At 39.8% G+C, this 17,521-nt stretch overlaps 1 protein-coding gene across 1 annotated transcript; it reads right to left on the reverse strand.

Annotated features, from left to right (window-relative positions):
- Positions 1–307: 307 nt before the first annotated feature.
- Positions 308–15,979, reverse strand: LOC140243663 (ADP-ribosylation factor 1-like). Its single transcript, XM_072323328.1, has 5 exons — positions 15,857–15,979; positions 12,484–12,765; positions 11,236–11,346; positions 7,158–7,282; positions 308–1,414 (listed from the first exon to the last, which is right to left on the reverse strand). Exons 2-5 carry the CDS (start codon positions 12,629–12,631, stop codon positions 1,253–1,255), a joined length of 546 nt encoding a protein of 181 aa, XP_072179429.1. The 5' UTR covers positions 12,632–12,765; positions 15,857–15,979; the 3' UTR covers positions 308–1,252.
- Positions 15,980–17,521: the final 1,542 nt, after the last annotated feature.

The raw sequence follows: 17,521 nt of genomic DNA on the forward strand, positions 1-17,521 counted from the left end.
AACTTAAAATTATGTTTAGTTTTATTCATGTTTTCAGCATTTCCTTCAACTTATAATTTACAAGACAATTTCCTTTGTCTCTTATTTCATTTGTATGTGAATGTCTGTATGTAAATGTCTCCACAGTTTTCATTGTCATTGGAAGCAAATTGGAGACACACACAGCTTACCATAATTTCAAGTTGATCTTAACTTTTAAGATTGACTTAAACTCTTTGTGAAATACCACCCAGAAATTTTCGAAGTGCAACCTAAGATATTTTACAAGAGATAACAGTCGCACACATAACCCCCTTCCCCCCCCCCCCAAAAAAAAGAGGAAAATACAAAAGAAAAAAATACAGAAAGAGTACACAGACATCAATTAAAAATAATGGTTGTCCTTAATTCACCTCATGGTTTCTATCTCATGTACAATTGTATGTATGAATGCAACCATACAAACAAGCATCATGTGTGCAAGTACACATGCATATATCATATCACTGAGAATTATCAGACATTTTTGGTGAATATTCCCAAGAAAACTAGAAACTTCAGTGGCTAGGAAAGTCCAAACAGAAGATATCTTTACAGATCACAGCAGCACAGGCATTCAGTTCATCATGAAATGATATCTTGATGCAAGTTATCAACAACCCCTTCTCAGAGAGCTACCAAATCTTCATTCTTACAATATGGTTTGGCTGATTTTCTACAGAATAGAAAAACTGAATAGATACAGACTTCAGCAGAGCATGACCTTAGTACTCCCAGGGGGACAAATTTAATCTTTTTGTTCTCATCAGCAATCGCCCACAATATACCATCTTTACAAATAAACATCCGACAAAATTTGTGTCTCGAGCAAGAAAGCATTCCAGCCAAATGTGTCTAACAGACCAGTACAGCCTACTGCAACATAATGCTGCTGACACATCTGGATACTGTACATGTACAAATGACAGGAAAGAGACTTGAGAAGCAGGGTAGGACAAAGTATTCTGCACATAATATTATGTGGGAACACATACAACTCATAGATTTTTCATTAACTTGCAGGGGAAGGGGGAGTGGGTGGGGGCATTCCATTGCCTTGACATAGACATATTGGGAAGGGGGCAGTGAGATCTGGTATGAGGGGGGGGGGGGGAAACTTCTGCTCTGAGACCTGCAAGTAACGGTCGATGGGAGGGTTTAACTATGACATTGGACTACTGTAGCTGGAAAGTCTTGTTTGGACAGGAGTGTGGGAGAAAGTGGTGGGCGGGGATTAAGAAGAAGATTTGAGCGAATTTGACAGCCAATCAAGACCTTCGTAGAGACCATCTCCAGATGTGGCACAGGTGTTCTGGACGTACCACTTTCTGTCCCGCATGCTGTGCAAGTCCAGTCTCTCTGTGATTTCGCCTACGCCCAGGGCATTAGGGAGATCCTGAAAAGGCAATCAAAGCAACAAGGCACAACACTATGACTCATGCCATTACTGTACATTTCATTACATTTCTCTCTTCCTAGAGAGAGCAATATATTACATGTATCACATATCATCAGGGAGCTTTAGATTTGTGAGGTGGACATTTACGACAACAATTACACTGGCTATTCTCCTCTTTACCTGCGTCATGATGCACAGTACCTTTAGATTACGCGAGGATGCAACCCTGTAAAATGGTACCCCCAGATGATCACTCTGCATTGTGAACTGAGCAGATGTAAAAATGACCCAGAACTCGTACTGAAAACTCAGACAGCACGAGCTGTAAAAAGCAATTGATAAGCAGTTTTGCGCATGCACAGATTATTATTTTTTTTCCTCTGAACGTCCACATCGTAGAAATCCAAAGAATGTGACACTGATTACAGCTTCTTAGTCTTATCAAGACATGCAATTGATGTTAGACCTCTAATTTAGTTTTCTGGGGATTTAGTTTGATAACTGCCCTTTAATATTCTACCCTTCTTCAAAAATTCTGCCCAATTTCTTCATGAGGTAACTGTGACAACAGAATGAACCAAATCTAAGTGGGACAAACAGATTAAAAGACAGCATTAATAAAGTTCATCATTTACTATGTAAAAGGCAACTCCCTCACGAGCATATATAAGGAAAGAAAAAGTCAGTAGTTACATTAAAATAAATAAATGGGGAGCATACCCATGACAATTTCAGAAATCTCTTGCATTATTGTAAACTTTTTGCAAACCCGAACAATTACATGTGGGGGCCCACTCAAGTAAAGTTACCCATTATGTGACGGTTTCTACTCTACAGGGTCTCCGAAACTAAACTGATCAAAAAGATCTAGGGTGGTATTCTGAGGCCGTGATTAAGTCTGTACTTAACGTCGTAATTAAGTCCGAGATCTTGGGGGGGGGGGGGGGGCAAGAATCCATCCCCCCCCCCCCGGTCTCAGCACAGCCAAAAAAGCCCAGCCCCTTTAGGGTTAATCATGGGCAAAATCAGTATTCTGAGGACGTAATTAAGGTATGATTAAGTCCCCTATGATTATCTTAGGTTCCACCCATCTAATTGTTATTCCATGCAATCAGACGCATTGTTAGAAGCCAAAATGATGATCACGCGCGCAAATATGCCCTCAATGCGCGCTCCTCCACACACCCCCTGTAATTACAACGCAAGAGCTCCATGCGCACACTCCGGTCTTTGATTACGACCCTTCACCTACGCACGCGAAGAGCTCACATAAAATGACAAAATTCCTCGAAGATCGCTTATATTTCTTTTTTCTCTGAATTCTATGGATACCATGACAACAAGACTCAACCACTCCTCGGTTACCTAAGACGGTAAGCATCGTTTTGGCCGAGAAAAAATGCTGAAATGTGTGATATCGGAGTTGTTAATGACACTCTTTGGTATCATTAAGTTATCCATTAACTTTCATACTTAATCACACGCTCAGAATACCGATTTTTAATTAACTCTGTGATTAAGTCCTCATAGAAGTGCACGCACGTCAATACGCGCAAGCGCATAAGACTTTCCCACCAAAACGCTTGTTGTCATGGTAGTTAATAGACCCCCTACTTAATTAAGCTATCAGAATACCAATTCGGTAATTAAGTGCTAATCAGACACTTAGGGTGGGATTTCACCGAGTACGCGAACGATTTGCGAAGAACGCGAATGACAAAATCCAACTTTCGGAAAAGTTTTTCTCCGAATGTGTTCCGACAATGAAGCCGAAAACTATTCTTGCGCAATTTGTGCGAAGTTTCCACGACGTACGTGCGAATGTCGTGTGTATCATTGCTAAAGTACAGCATGTTACGTACACGAAGAACACGCACAGAAATGCGAACAACAAAAAATTTTCAATAATCATGGGAGAAAATGTACCCAAGGAGAGGTGGAAGCTGTCTTGAGTTGAATTTATTTTCTTTCCTCTATTTCTCCTTTCTTTTTCTCTCATTTCTCTATCGTGTGCTTGCCTACATTTTTTTTTCCCTAGGACCTATCTCCACTAATAAAGCTTTTGATTTTTTTTTTTTGCAGTTCCTCCAACACATAATCTCTATAGTTCAAATGAAATTGTACATACTTTAGATTAATTTTAAGTGTATTCTGCGATTTTTTTTTTTGTATATCAAACATTCTTTCTCTTTGCTAGTCTTCAATTTCTTTTGTTACTATCGTTGTTAATAATTGTTTGATGTTTAGATGTATGCTACGATTTTTATTTGTATAGAAAACGTATAGGTCATACATCCCCCAAAAGTGCACTAAACGTTCGCGAGAATGTCTCAAAAGGTACGCAAACAGTTTGCGATTACGTCGTAAAATGATCAGAAAAACTTCGCAGATTTCGAGTAACATACGCGAGACATTCTCCGAAGTTTCGGAGCCTGTTTGGGGTTTCACGAACATTTTGCGAACATCGCGCATGTCTTGCGAAGGTCTTGCGCATATGACGAGGCTTTAACGTTCGTTTGGCAATCTTTTGCAGACTAAAATACGAATGCTGGATTTTGCCATTCGCGTCCTTCGCAAATCGTTCGCGTGCTCCGTGAAATCACACCCTTAATAAGCCCTCAGAATACGGCCCCTAGTTTCTAGTCATGTTGGTGAGACAAGCATTATAGTTTTATTAAAAGAAATGGCTTATTTCAGGTGCTGAAATGGGTCTTGCGAAGACACAAACCAACGCCCCGTTGCTAGAAACTTGACTTGCAATAGAACACAACTTTATATCAAATGCAAGTATCACCTGCAAATTGTGTTTGATCCCTGCATTCCGTTGCTAGAAAAGTCTTGCGTTTGATTGCAATTTGCATTTGATTCTCCTTCATTATTTAGATTGAAGTCATTGTGGATGAGGATAGTCAGAAATTAGCTGAAATATTCAAAATCCCCGCAAATAGCAAGCTCATCCTCTGCACATCGCAGCGAGCGATGGCAGTAAGTACACTGCATTAGAAAAGTACACTAAATAGAATATGAAACTAGAAATGTCGCTATGGCGACTGATGCCTCCGCCATAATGCATGATTCTCCCAATAGGCGTATAGTACAATGTCTTCACAATGTGTGATCCATGACAGTTTCACATAACTGGCTAAATATTGAAATGACAGGTTTGTCAGAAATGTCTTGAACTGGGTTTGCTATAATTTTCTAAGAGTGCAGGTACACATATTTGGGGAATTTTGGGAAAGTTTATGCAATGAGTAATTTCCAAGGTACGAAGAAAGAGTGTGATGACGGTACAAAATAGATTTTTTTTTTTTTTTTTTTTTTTTTTTTGGGGGGGGGGGGGGCATTGAAACCTGGCCTTTGACCCTTAACCTTTGACCTTCTGGCTGGAAATTTCCCGGAGAATCTCCATTAGGTAATGCATGTATTAAGTTTTGAAACTAATAATGCAAGCATTGCATATACTAGTATATGAGGGAAATAGTAAAATTTTGAGGAGTTGACCTTGACCTTTGACCCCCTGACCATTGACCCATGACCCCTAAATTCCCTAGATAATCCCTGCCAGACAGTACATGCATATGTACCAAGTTCCACGAAGATACATTGAAGCATTTGAGAGAAAAGTAATATTGCAACATTTTCACCTAACCTTTGACCTTTTGACCTTTGACCTTATGACATGAAACTCTCTCTGGAGAATCTTTACGCAGTAGTACATGTCCACACCAAGTTTCAAGAAAATACCTTCGGGCATTGCATAGATATGGGGGAAATTGCAACATTTGTAGCATTTGACCATGACCTTTTGACCTTTGACCTCTTGCCAATGTCACTAAAATCTACTCCACTAATTGTCCCATCATACATCATCCTTGGACCAAGTTTGGTGAAAGCTGCTTCATCCAGTTTTGAGTTATCACGTAAACAGATAAATTTTAGGATTTGACCTTGATCTTTGACCTTTGACCTCTGTCCGATTTCACTGAAAAACTAATCAAGTAATTGTCCCATCATACATCATCCTCCAACAAAGTTTGGTGAAATTTGCTCCATCCAGTCTTGAATTATCACGTAAACGGATACAATTTCATGATTTGACCTTGACCTTTGACCTTTGACCTTCAGCCGATTTCACCCAAAATCTAATCAAATAATTGCCCCATCATACTTCATACTTGGACCAAGTTTGGTAAAATTCCAGTAAACATTACTCAAGTTATCGCGTAAACGAAAGCGGACGGACATACGTACGTACGGACGGACGGACGGACGGACGGACAACCCGAAAACATAATGCCTCCGGCACCACTTCGTGGCGGAGGCATAAAAAAAGTGTCAATTACCTTGAGTAATGAAGTTTTAGAAAAGACTACTTTAGGATTAAAACAGCTAGGAAACCTGGATATGCCTAGAATTTGCTTGTGCAAAAAATACACTCAATTTCTGGCTGACTTCAGTCCCTGAATAAACACATTCTGCGATATGATTTTGAAATGAATGAGTGGGACTATGGGATGATCTAAAGCTGTGGCAAGTTTGGTGGCAAGGACTTTCTATGATCGCATTTATCGCAGCTTGTAGTTTACACTTTGAATAATTCCTAACATGTGCAAATTGAGAGACCTCTGTTACATAAATTTGATCATCAAATACAACCCTGCAGCAAAAAAAAAAAAAAAAATGGTAACTACAATTGAAAGAGTAAGATTTCACAGGGTTGTCACTGCAAGGTCGTCTACACACAGCATTACACATATATGTATCGTAACATCTCTATGAACACTTTGCTGTAGTAGTAGTAGATATGCATATGTACAAATTGTGTACATACGCAGAATGCTATCTTCATAATAGACGATAATCGGGGGGAGGAGGGTGGTCATTTGCTTCTGGGCTCTTACAGACAGCGTATTATACTTTGGTATCAATGGACTACTACCTCTGTAGTTGATGAAAACTGACCTCCATATGAATTTCTGCATTGTATCAGCGGCTGATTTTACTTTACACAATTCAATAAAGCTCTGCATTTGATTGCGTTGCGTATGAAATCAAATGTAAGTCCTTTCAGCAATGCACTTGCATTTAAATGCAAAGTTGCGTGCAATTTAGGGGACTTGCATTTTATTTTCAGAGTTACATTTAAATGCAAAGTTTCTAGCAACGGGGTCTAGAACTTAATAACGTTAAACGCGACACTTTCAGTTGCCTTTCGACAGGCAGGTAAAATATCTTTTTTTGAACACTACAATACATTCACCTCCTGTCATAACGACGTCCTTTGGAACAGGGTGTTTTTTTTCATTACACCAATCAAAATTTTGTTATAGCTGATCATTTTAATCATTGGTATTTGATCATTGGTAAATCTGATCATTGGTAAATTAGAGGCGGAGAGCGACGCAGTGCGATGCTTCCGCAAAAATTCAGGTCCCCAAATTATTTATATTTATATCTAAAATATAAATATAAATAATTTGGGGACCTGAATTTTCACTCTGTCACGACAGGAGCGTACTTTATTCTGAATATGAGTGAGATGCCGTGATAATCATACCCAACGAGTCTTCACACAAAAGTTACAACCAGCAAATCTGAGACTGGTTCTTGCGACAACCTCCCCTCCCCCCCCCCCCCCCCCCCACACACACACACACACACGCACACACACACATACACCCGTCAAATGAGTGCTATCACCTTCAGGTCTGTACACTGTCCTGCTGGTTTACACTACCTGTTTGTTTGCGAACACAAGAAGGACGGCACCTCGTAGTTCATCCTCATTCAGCATCCGTTTGAGCTCCTCTTTCGCCTCACCAATACGCTCCCGATCGTTGCTGTCCACCACAAATATGAGACCTACGACAATGTATCAATCAAAACATTGGGTAGATAATATGTGGTGATTATTGTTCAAACTGGACGGCATCAAATGACACTCAGTAGCAGGCAGGCAAATAATTAATTACACGACAGATGTCTTGCATAGTTTACCTACAGGTGTGTAATATGAAAATCATACAAAAAGCATGCGAGTCTTAGAGGTACACTGTAATACAGAAACTACACAATCAGTATAGTTTCCAATAACTATACATAGCCCCAGTCACTGTCTGGTCGGGCTAAGTTTCCATGTCACACAGTTTGCAAGGAAATCAAATTTAGAGTTGCATAGTGTCCCAATACATGTACAATGTATATTGTCACTCATCACTATCTTTAACTCATTTCTTCACAATAATTTTACTTGACTTTGCTGCATTATAATTCTTAACATCTTCTCTAATTCTCAAGCAGCAGGTTAGCTGTTGCCCCATTTACAAAACCATTCACTGTAAAAATGCACAGCGTCTGGTCGGGCTAAGTTTCCATGTCACACACAGCTAGTACAGGTACTCAAATTCAGAGTTGCATAATATCCCAAAACAGTTGAACCTCTATTATCCGGCCTCCCTTTATTCGGATCTCTCTATTATCCGGACGCAATCTCGCCGTGATTTTTTTCATCTTTTTTTAATAATTACGGGAAGAAAGGGGGATTCCCAACTCCTTGAGAACTCCTACACAAACACACATGAATAACATATACTTGATACATTTCTTAATAATCATTTAGGTAAATCATCCCAAGAATTTATAAAAGAAAATGATTTCATTCTTGCAAACACGAACCTCTATTTTGGGGTCTGTTACTGAGTGTAACAATGAAAAGGTTGCAGTATACACATTACTACATGTGGTACTACAATGGGCTACATCAGTACATGTGTATGTATATGTACATGTATAAAGCATTGAGTCTCCCGTATCCGGCCAAATCCCTTATCCGGATGAGCCCCGGTCCCGACTTGTCCGGATACGAGAGGTTCAACTGTACATGTAAAACGTACATTCTCACTACTCACTATCTTTCACTCATTTCTTCAAAATAATTTCACTTGACTTTGCTGCATTCTAATCTTATCATCTTCTCTAATTCTCAAGGAGCACGGTAGCTGTTGCCCCATTTACAAAACCATTTAAAATACATGTTCCTTAAAAGGCAGACTCTGAATTGTAAACAATGTGAATGGAGTAGAGAAAAATAAAACTGTGTAAAATAATAACAATTGGCTTATTTCTTTTGTGTTCCTGTACATCGTGCACTATTGTACCACAATTGAAAAATAAACAGGCCTCAACTTAGCCAGTTACTATGCATGCAGTTTTAATGAGAACTTTTGGCAAAAATACAAGTTGCAACACTTAATAACACAGGCTACAATTGTTCATTTGTTCAATTGTTCTTCCCGACGATTGTGAAATTTTTGATAGTTCCTTCCCAACCTCAAAGAGCTTACCAGGAATGACCGCTCGATTTTTCTTTATATTGTTGCACATGAATAAAATATATACAGGTGCCTGTATGTGACATCGCAAACTGCAATCGCTAGATTTCTCATCCAGTGATGGCAGCACTGAAACTTCAAAAATTCATAACTTTTGAACAGATTGTCTGATTTTCCTCAAACTTCACTGATTAGTTCTACTACTATCACACTAATTATTGCTGCATAATTCCCACTGTCTCCTTTAGATTATACAATGTATGTCTATTGACCGATTCTGTGACGCGCTATGTGTATTTTTGGCATGGGCAGCGCCATTACGCGGTGTCTCAGCCGACCCCCCCTTCCCACTCCCCACCCCTCTCCCTACATTAGCACGCGCGCAGAATGAAAAACTGATGCATGGTTGCTTTAGCCAATGGGCGTCTCGTAGTTAGTGCGCGAACCTTTGTTACAAGTGCGCGATAAATATGTTGCCCGGGGGGTGGGGGAGAGCGGGGGGGGGGGGGGGGGGGGGGGTTACGCACACCGCAATTTGAGCTCATGGCTGCGCCCAGTGCCATAAAATGTCTGCTGCCCTCAGCGAACCCGAATCGGTCAATACTTCATGCTGAATTACATTGCATATTTTACCACCCCCTCCCCTGAATGGAATGGTCAAGTATTGACTTAAAGAAGAAATTCGCCCCCAAAACAAGTAAATTTCAAAAGAGAAAAATATTCCCTACAAAACGATAAATGACAAAAATGGGATAAAAAATAAGGAAAATTACATTAGATGATATTTTTAAATTTCACATTTTTTCAGAAACATTTCTTGAGCAGTCCTTATGAATATTCAAATGAGCTAGTCGACGATGTCATGCTCTCATAATTTTTCATTCATTTCATATACAGAAATGACAGAAATCCCATATTTCACCTGTACAAATATAAAACTTGCCTTTAAACCACCCAAAGTAAAAAAGAACAAATGTTAACTCTGATATATCTTGGTATGGGAACATACTTTTACTTGTATTAGCTGAAAATAACAAGTTTTCAAACATAACACACACGAAAATTTGTGAGAGTGAGCAAACAATCAGCGTTGGTGAAGCAAAGGTGATGGGACAAACTAGCACTTCCAAGGTGATCTGGATGTAGCCATCTTTCCGAAGCGCAGCTGAGGAAAGACAGCGTACACATTCAGATCGCCTAGGAAGTGATAGTTTGTCTCATTGCCTGAAACTATAAAAGATGATTATTTGCTTTATATTCCACATCTATGGTCCTAGATATTTCCATTTTATTCCACATTTGAAACTGTTTTCGCTGTCTTTAGGTATCATTAGGGCTTAGGCTACGTAGTTTACTTTAGACGTATGCGCGTAAGATGGCAAAACAATGAATTTACTCCACGCATCGCGGCACCGAAATAAAAGTGTGTTGCACTGTGATAGTCCACAGTGCAATGCACTTTTATTTCGCGCGTACTCATCTCGCATTAGGACTGTATGGACTGAAGAGATCAGCGAAACAAAAGGGACTATCAACATAGAGTGCAAGGAACTTTTCTTCTCAGGTGATGTGCTGGGCAAAACTACGCTTTATCATGTGATCAGCTCTTGACCAATCCTATAGCACGATTCTTAGTATGTGGAATATAATATGACATTATCAACTCACTCATTTGAATATCAAATACAAATCAAATACGAAGTGTTCCTTTGAATAAATATGATTTTTTTTTTTTTACGATTGTCCCATACATAACAATTCATTTACTAAGCAAATGAAGTCCTTGAAATTTGAATGAATTTGCATTACATAATGTTTTTTCCTTCATTGAATTGCAAATTTCAACTCATAAGCTTCAAAATAATACCAAATACTTCAATATTGACCAAAGACAAAATTTTGCCTTCTCAAAGGACCCATAAGCCTCAAAATGATACCAAACACTTCAATACAGACCAAAAATGAAATTTTGCCTTCTCACAGAACTGATAAGCTTCAAAATGATACCAAACACTCCAATATTGGCTACCAGTCACACAGCACATTGCTTTAAAGATCTTGGCAATTGTGTTCATGTGTCTTCAAGGGAAAGCTCCTACTAATCTCAGATCTCTTATCATCCCATACTATTCTGCTCGATCTGGACTACCTTCAAGTACAGATAGCACCTTACTCCATGTACCCAAAACCAACAGAAGAGCAGGGGACAATGCTTTTGTGACGGCTGGACTGCCGACCCTTGATGTTTTCAAGAAGAGTCTCAAGACTTTTCTTTTCAATGCCAATCTGTGACTGCATTTTGTTGTAAAGTGCTGTGAAACCAGTCATTGACTGTGTAAGAGCGTTGTATAAATGATCCGATTGTGTTGTATTGCATTGAATATTGGCCAAAGCCAAAATTTTGCCTTTTCAGGGGCCCTTATCTTGGACTTGCCCATGAGACAGCATTTATCAAAGCACCTTGACTTTTACACTAGAACTCACCTTGCGTGTTCTGGAAATAATGCCTCCACAGTGGTCTGATTTTATCCTGGCCGCCCACGTCCCACACTGTGAAGCTGATGTTCTTGTATTCTACCGTCTCAACATTGAATCCTGGAATAGAAATGCGCCATAGCAGGGCAAATATATAAAGGAAAATTCAGGTCTACTCGAGAGAAAAGTTGTGAAACATCGCGGCGATAGCAATACATCGCGCGGAACGTCAAGGGGGGCCTCAGAGGCTCCCCCCGGCCTAGTTAGGGTGTAGGGACTGTACAGTACTGGTTGAGGTGGGGATTCATGTTTTGAACATTCTGAAGTGAGATAATGAGAAACCTCTTATGAAATATGAAAGAGCATGTAATTTTAAGAAGGATTCAACGTTTATTTGATGAAAATTGGTTTTCAAATGGCTGAGATATCCAAAAAAGTGATAATAATAAAAGGCGACAGGCCACAACTTTATTAGGATCTCTTTGTTTTTGAATATCTCAGCCATTACAAAACCGATTTTCGTCAAATAAACTTTTGATACCCCTTAGAATTGCATGCTCTTTGACATCTCACAGAGTGGTTTCTGAATATCTCGCAAAATGTTAAAAGCTAAATCCTCACCTCGACCAGAACTGTACACACCCTTTAAGGTTTTGACAATGTTTTTCAAAGCCTAATCATTGATCTGGGGCCTCAGGACTACCTATATACACTGTAAAAGTGGATATTTTCGCGCTTGACCGGGTAAAAAGATCTTCGCATGTTTCTAATTCCGCGGAATCAAGACATCAACTACTGGGACATACCTTGTATGGCATGCACAAATTTTTGTGTGTTTTTATTTTCGCGCTAGTTTCTGGTTACGCGAAATGCACGAAAATTTCAACACTGCGAAAATTTCCACAATTACAGTATTTATATATATAGAGAGAGAGAGAGCGAGACAGATTTATATTTACATATCTATATATTTATATTTACACATACACTTACTTCTGAATTTTTTTAAATGTACTATTACTGAAGAGCATTTTACAGATGTATGATTATTATTATTATTATTATTTTTTTTTTTTTTTTTGGGGGGGGGGAGGGGTCATTTTCCATCTAGGCATTCCTCTTCTCTTCAGGTAAATAAACCTTGGCAAAGTTTTACATTCAAGAATGGCAACAACAACAACAATAAACGTCAGTAAGTGGCTTCACAGCTTTTCATCAGAATTTGACCATTTGGTTGACATGGAAAGTCCATCCTACCTATTGTTGGGATAGTTGTGACGATTTCACCCAGCTTGAGTTTGTAGAGGATTGTGGTCTTTCCAGCGGCATCAAGTCCAACCATCAATATCCTCATCTCCTTCTTCCCTACGAGAGCCTGAAGGACCTTTGCGAAAATACCACCCATCGCATTCACAGGTACAGTGTATCTGTCTCCAAAGAAACAAGTTCAAATCTGTAGCCTGATTGCACCTTTCACAAGTGGTGAGGCTGCTGAGCTAGCTGTGGCTGGTGTTGCCTACAATGCTATGAGGAAAAAGGCTGAAAACAAAATGAGAACCATACATTCAACCAAACAGGTATTGGTCAGCAAGAATGCAAGGTGGATAGATTATTTATACAGTTGTAGCTTAGCTTTTACCCTTGCACACCCACTTAAGTCACATACATGTACAGGAAAATGCTGAGATCATCTGCCCTAATGTGCAGTACAGATGGCATCACTTTATCCCTATACTGACACAAGATAGCCAAACGAATACGGAACTTAAAATTTTGCACAAAATTGGCCCCAAACTTGGTTAAAAGCCAATCACGAGCCACAGCAAGTATGATGTTCACATCAGATCAAACGATGGCACCTGAACCAAACTAAAAAGCCGCATGAAGGTCTATGTTTAATCTGTATCATAAAATGAATCTTCGCAAATTCTTTTGGCTACTTCTTAGCTTGCCAAAGATTTCACCTACCCTTGCGAAGCTCCTGCTGAAGCCTGAGAATCTCCATCGGCAGTCGTATACGTGATAGCTTAAGATTACCTCACAAATGACACAAAGTTTTAATGATCAGGTCAAATTTTAACATTTCCTCTATCATGTGTCCGTCTTTGCTCAATCTCAGGATGGTGTGACACTTTTGCCAAACAGTGTTTTGCAAATCATACAAATCTTGTCCAGTTTCATATTTAATTGTCACGGGGGGCATTTCATGAAGTGTTTCGTCATATATTGCGTCTGACAAACTGTTAAAAGCTATAGAAATCTTTGCATTCTATTGGCTGACAACAAATTTGTCTGACAAAGTTGTCAGACAAAATGCTTCATGAAGTGCCCCCCCCCCCCCAGATCTTCCAACTGTTACAAGTACAGATCACAGTGAAAATAGAACAGGTGTGTTTCAAATAATTTTCGTTCATGACTTCATGAAAAAAAAAAATGTAGGCACTATCAGCAAAACACAATGTAAACAATAAAGCAATTTCTTGATTTTCTGATAGCTTAAATCCCAAGTACATGTATGATGATGAAGGTAAGACCCTACCTCACAGCCACTGATAATTTGACTATAAAGCTCATAGAAACTGTATACTATAAATGTACAGTATAAGGTAAGCTACAATCTCCAACATTTAACAGCCTGAATAGGCTCACAAAGGCATGTGAGATGGGGGGGGGGGGGGGGGCTAAACATTACAATCTGAGGATGTGTTTGAGCACTCTCTTTAAAAAGGTACAAGCCTGTACTATACTGAGCAAAAAGTGGACCACTTCCCGATGTGGTACAAAAGCATGTATATTGCACCATAACATATCGTACTGTGCCAGAGAGCGCTCGAACACAAACTGGTCCAAAAGCATACTGTACCAGAAATTGACATGAGCAGAGAGTGCATAACACACACTACATGTTGTACATTATAATTCTGACAAGTACACAGATTTCATTCTCCCTATCGAGGATGCCAATACATGTACATGTGCGTAGCGTAGCGTAAGCACGTGAATGACCCTGGTGAATGACCTCACTGCTACAAAACATGGGACCCCTCTTACTAAAGTTCAATAATACAGTGTAGTAATACCTCATGAGTACCACCATCCCAACAGAGTGCTTGAAGGTTTCCAATCTGTCACATTAAAGTACCGTACAGTTTCGTTCACTTCTGAGAGCTTGAACACAGCCTCAATTACTGTCGCGTGCCGAGTGACAGTGTGGGTCCATTGTGTTCAGTTGATCACCTCATCAGCATCTGAATTGTGCGGGTTTGCTACTGAATCCCGGCAACTTGCTTCAGGTGTTGATTCTTTGGAACAAAGCTTTTCTTAATAGCAGAACTAAAATTTGCGGTCATTTTATCAGGTCTTAGGGATTTTTTTCTTACTTCCCTGCTTATTACAATTTTCTTCTTTTACTAATAAAGGTGCAGCATCATTCACCTTCGCATTTCACGCCATTCTCTTCGCTTACCCAAAACAAATTGGTGAAGTCTTTAATAGCTACCAATTATTGTTGCTTTGTTCACTCTCTGGTGGTCAAAGTGGACAGTCATTCGTAATAGTGTCCATGACATTACACTATTAATGACTGTCCTCGTGTGAGTAGAACTTACAGAAATTCATACTGAATGTAGAAAAGGGGAGTCACGCACTGATAGCTCTCAAGGAGGTTCATGCTGAGAAAGACCTTGGGGTTTTTTAGAAGATTCTAAATTGTGTTATAAAAATCAAGTTTCACATGCAACTTTGAAAGCTAACATTACATTGTAGAGTTGCGGGCCCCCACTCAACCAGCGCACGGTTCCAGTATCGGTATTGATCAGTGAACTTGTGGTTCTATCGGAATCTTCAGCATTTTTCCTGTGTGTGAGTGGGATTTCATAGAATTTCTGTGACGAAACGTGATTTAAACATGTATTATGTAATGTATAAAAATTAACTACAGTCCCTAGATGACGGGGTGTGGGTATTAACTCAACTTTCTACATGTTCTATGCTGGGACTCTTGCCAATTTTACTACTACAGGGCCTACTACTACTGTGGTAGTACTAATTAGATCTACGTTGTAGGCCCTACTTGTAGACTACTAGGATACTGTAGAACCATACATTTCATTAGCAATGTTAGCATTGTCCAAGTCTTGCCTGTCTATCCGCCAGTACAGTAGGCTTTGGCTGGGGCTCTGCACTGGATGCTGACCAGTGCAGTGCCAGTACACACACAGGCACAGCACAGCACACCACCACACGCAGGAGAGAAAAGGGTATTTTCTACTCGCATATCAAGGGTTCTTGTTAATGTTAGAAGCTGCACCGATCATCGTCAGCAATGCGACGCATTCAGTTTACACAAAAACCAAAGCCCTTGATGAGAAACACGAGACAAATATCAAAACTGACGATATTAGATCCTGTGTATTGAGATCATCAGAGTCATGTTGTGGCGAACTGTGTCTGTAGTCTGTACGTTGCCGCAGTCATCAGCGAGAAGACTGCGGGTGGTGTGTACAAAATACGTGTATGATGCATCATTGCGATCTGCAGTGAAGTTGGCTAGTTGTCCAACTGACATCTTTTAAGACGTTATAAGTAAAAAATCAAGTGAGAGATATAAGTATACTACGTATATACGTACCGTCAATTAGAGTAATTACAGTCGACAGCAAATGAAAGAGCTGGGTGCAGACAGTTCGTTACAAACAACTCTACTTTGCACAATCATGTCACGTCCTGACAGAAATGGGTGGATCGACTATACCGCAACGCATGCATGCATGCCCATTACATTATACATCGCACTATACGTAGACGTCATTCAACTTCCCGGTGGGTAGGGCGAAATTAGATGTTACAGCGAAATTAGGTACGGTGACGTCGACGCGTCCGTTAGAAAACTTGATGATCACAACTTTCAATATCATCGTGGCATATTTATCACGAATCAAAGGTAATATGGATTACAAATTTACAATGTACCAAACTCGTGTACAGCCCTAATTGACATGTGAGCATATACTTATTACCTACATTTTTTTTTAGTGATAGCTCTGCTGTAGCATCGGAAGTTTCATAGATATAGGTCGTAACTGTTGACAAAATTAGTGCCAACACTCAGCTTTTGTTATTGTAAAATTGAATCTATCAACGGAAGATCACACAATATAGCCTTATTTAAAATAGGATAGAATCACAGAGATCTGATATTGCAGCTTTCCATAGGCCTACTTGTTATGAACATATTCTAGCGTCTGTAGAGGAGCATTGATTATTCCTTATTGATAAATTAAGAAATCTGAATAATATATGGTTGAGGGGTCTAGATATCGCGCACGAAAGTTTGTGATGCTCTTATAATAGAATTATAGTATGGTTGGACCTACTACTCATCGACCGCCTAATGTTTATTTGCTTGATAAGAATATTTAACACTGAAATTCACGCAAAAAACTTGACCTACGTGATTGAGAAAATTCAGCACTATCAAATGCCGTTGTTCCCTTTTCAATTCGAAGTTTCAGTGCAAAAGAAAAAAAAAATATCGCTGTCGAACTTGCATGGCCTCGTTTCAGCTCCCCGCGATGCCGCTCCTTATTGAGATCGACCGCTGTTTTTGCATTGACAATGCACGCAGACCGAGTTGTATCGAACACAGTGTTGTACGAAGCTTTTTTAGAAACTTCCATAGACATTACATTACGATTCGGTTAAAATATTCATTCGAAATTTTGTCCTTGATTAAAACCATTTAATGAACAGTGAACTTTCGCGTTTTCCCACACATCCTCATCAACAGTCAAAGCCAATCCATTTTTACGTGCTCTGCGCGCAGTGAAGTGCGTACTAAGCGTTCTGTGGGCCAATACTACGCGGTCGGTTTCAATAAGGGCTGTCGATATTGTGTAGTAGGGTTACCATACTCAGTATGACACGTTTAAACTCCCAAGTCGAATAACTAAATTCCGCAGAAGCCTAGTTTCGCCTATAAAGCGGCTGCGCCTCCTCGTATCATTACTTTTTTAGCGCACCAACCATAAACTTGTGTGACATTTGCGAATGCATGACCACATTGGAATTTTCGGAGGCAGCGAAATGACTGCTCGCGCGCGGGCGTGCGTGTGCGTGTGTGTGTGTACGTGTGAGTTCTGTACACTGAAGCATCAGCTCGCTCGGATCGGTGGATGGACATTGGACGCCCGTGATTCCAGCGGTGTGCACTGAACCTACCAGTACGTACCACACTGGTGAAAGAGACTGGGATTTTGTTGTTGATGTTTTTACCTATCATTAGTCACGTCACATT

The sequence above is a fragment of the Diadema setosum genome, chromosome 20, assembly GCF_964275005.1.
Source record: "Diadema setosum chromosome 20, eeDiaSeto1, whole genome shotgun sequence".
Lineage (NCBI taxonomy): Eukaryota > Metazoa > Echinodermata > Echinoidea > Diadematoida > Diadematidae > Diadema > Diadema setosum.

What these genes read in the sequence shown, in the direction of transcription:
- LOC140243663 (XM_072323328.1), bottom strand. Translation starts at nt 12,631, where the DNA reads ATGGGTGGTATTTTCGCAAAGGTCCTTCAGGCTCTCGTAGGGAAGAAG. An exon ending in TTATTTCCAGAACACGCAAG is followed by an intron (nt 7,283 to 11,235) that starts GTGAGTTCTAGT and finishes ACATTGTCGTAG; the next exon opens with GTCTCATATTTGTGGTGGAC. An exon ending in TTGTGTTCGCAAACAAACAG is followed by an intron (nt 1,415 to 7,157) that starts GTAGTGTAAACC and finishes TTGCCTTTTCAG; the next exon opens with GATCTCCCTAATGCCCTGGG.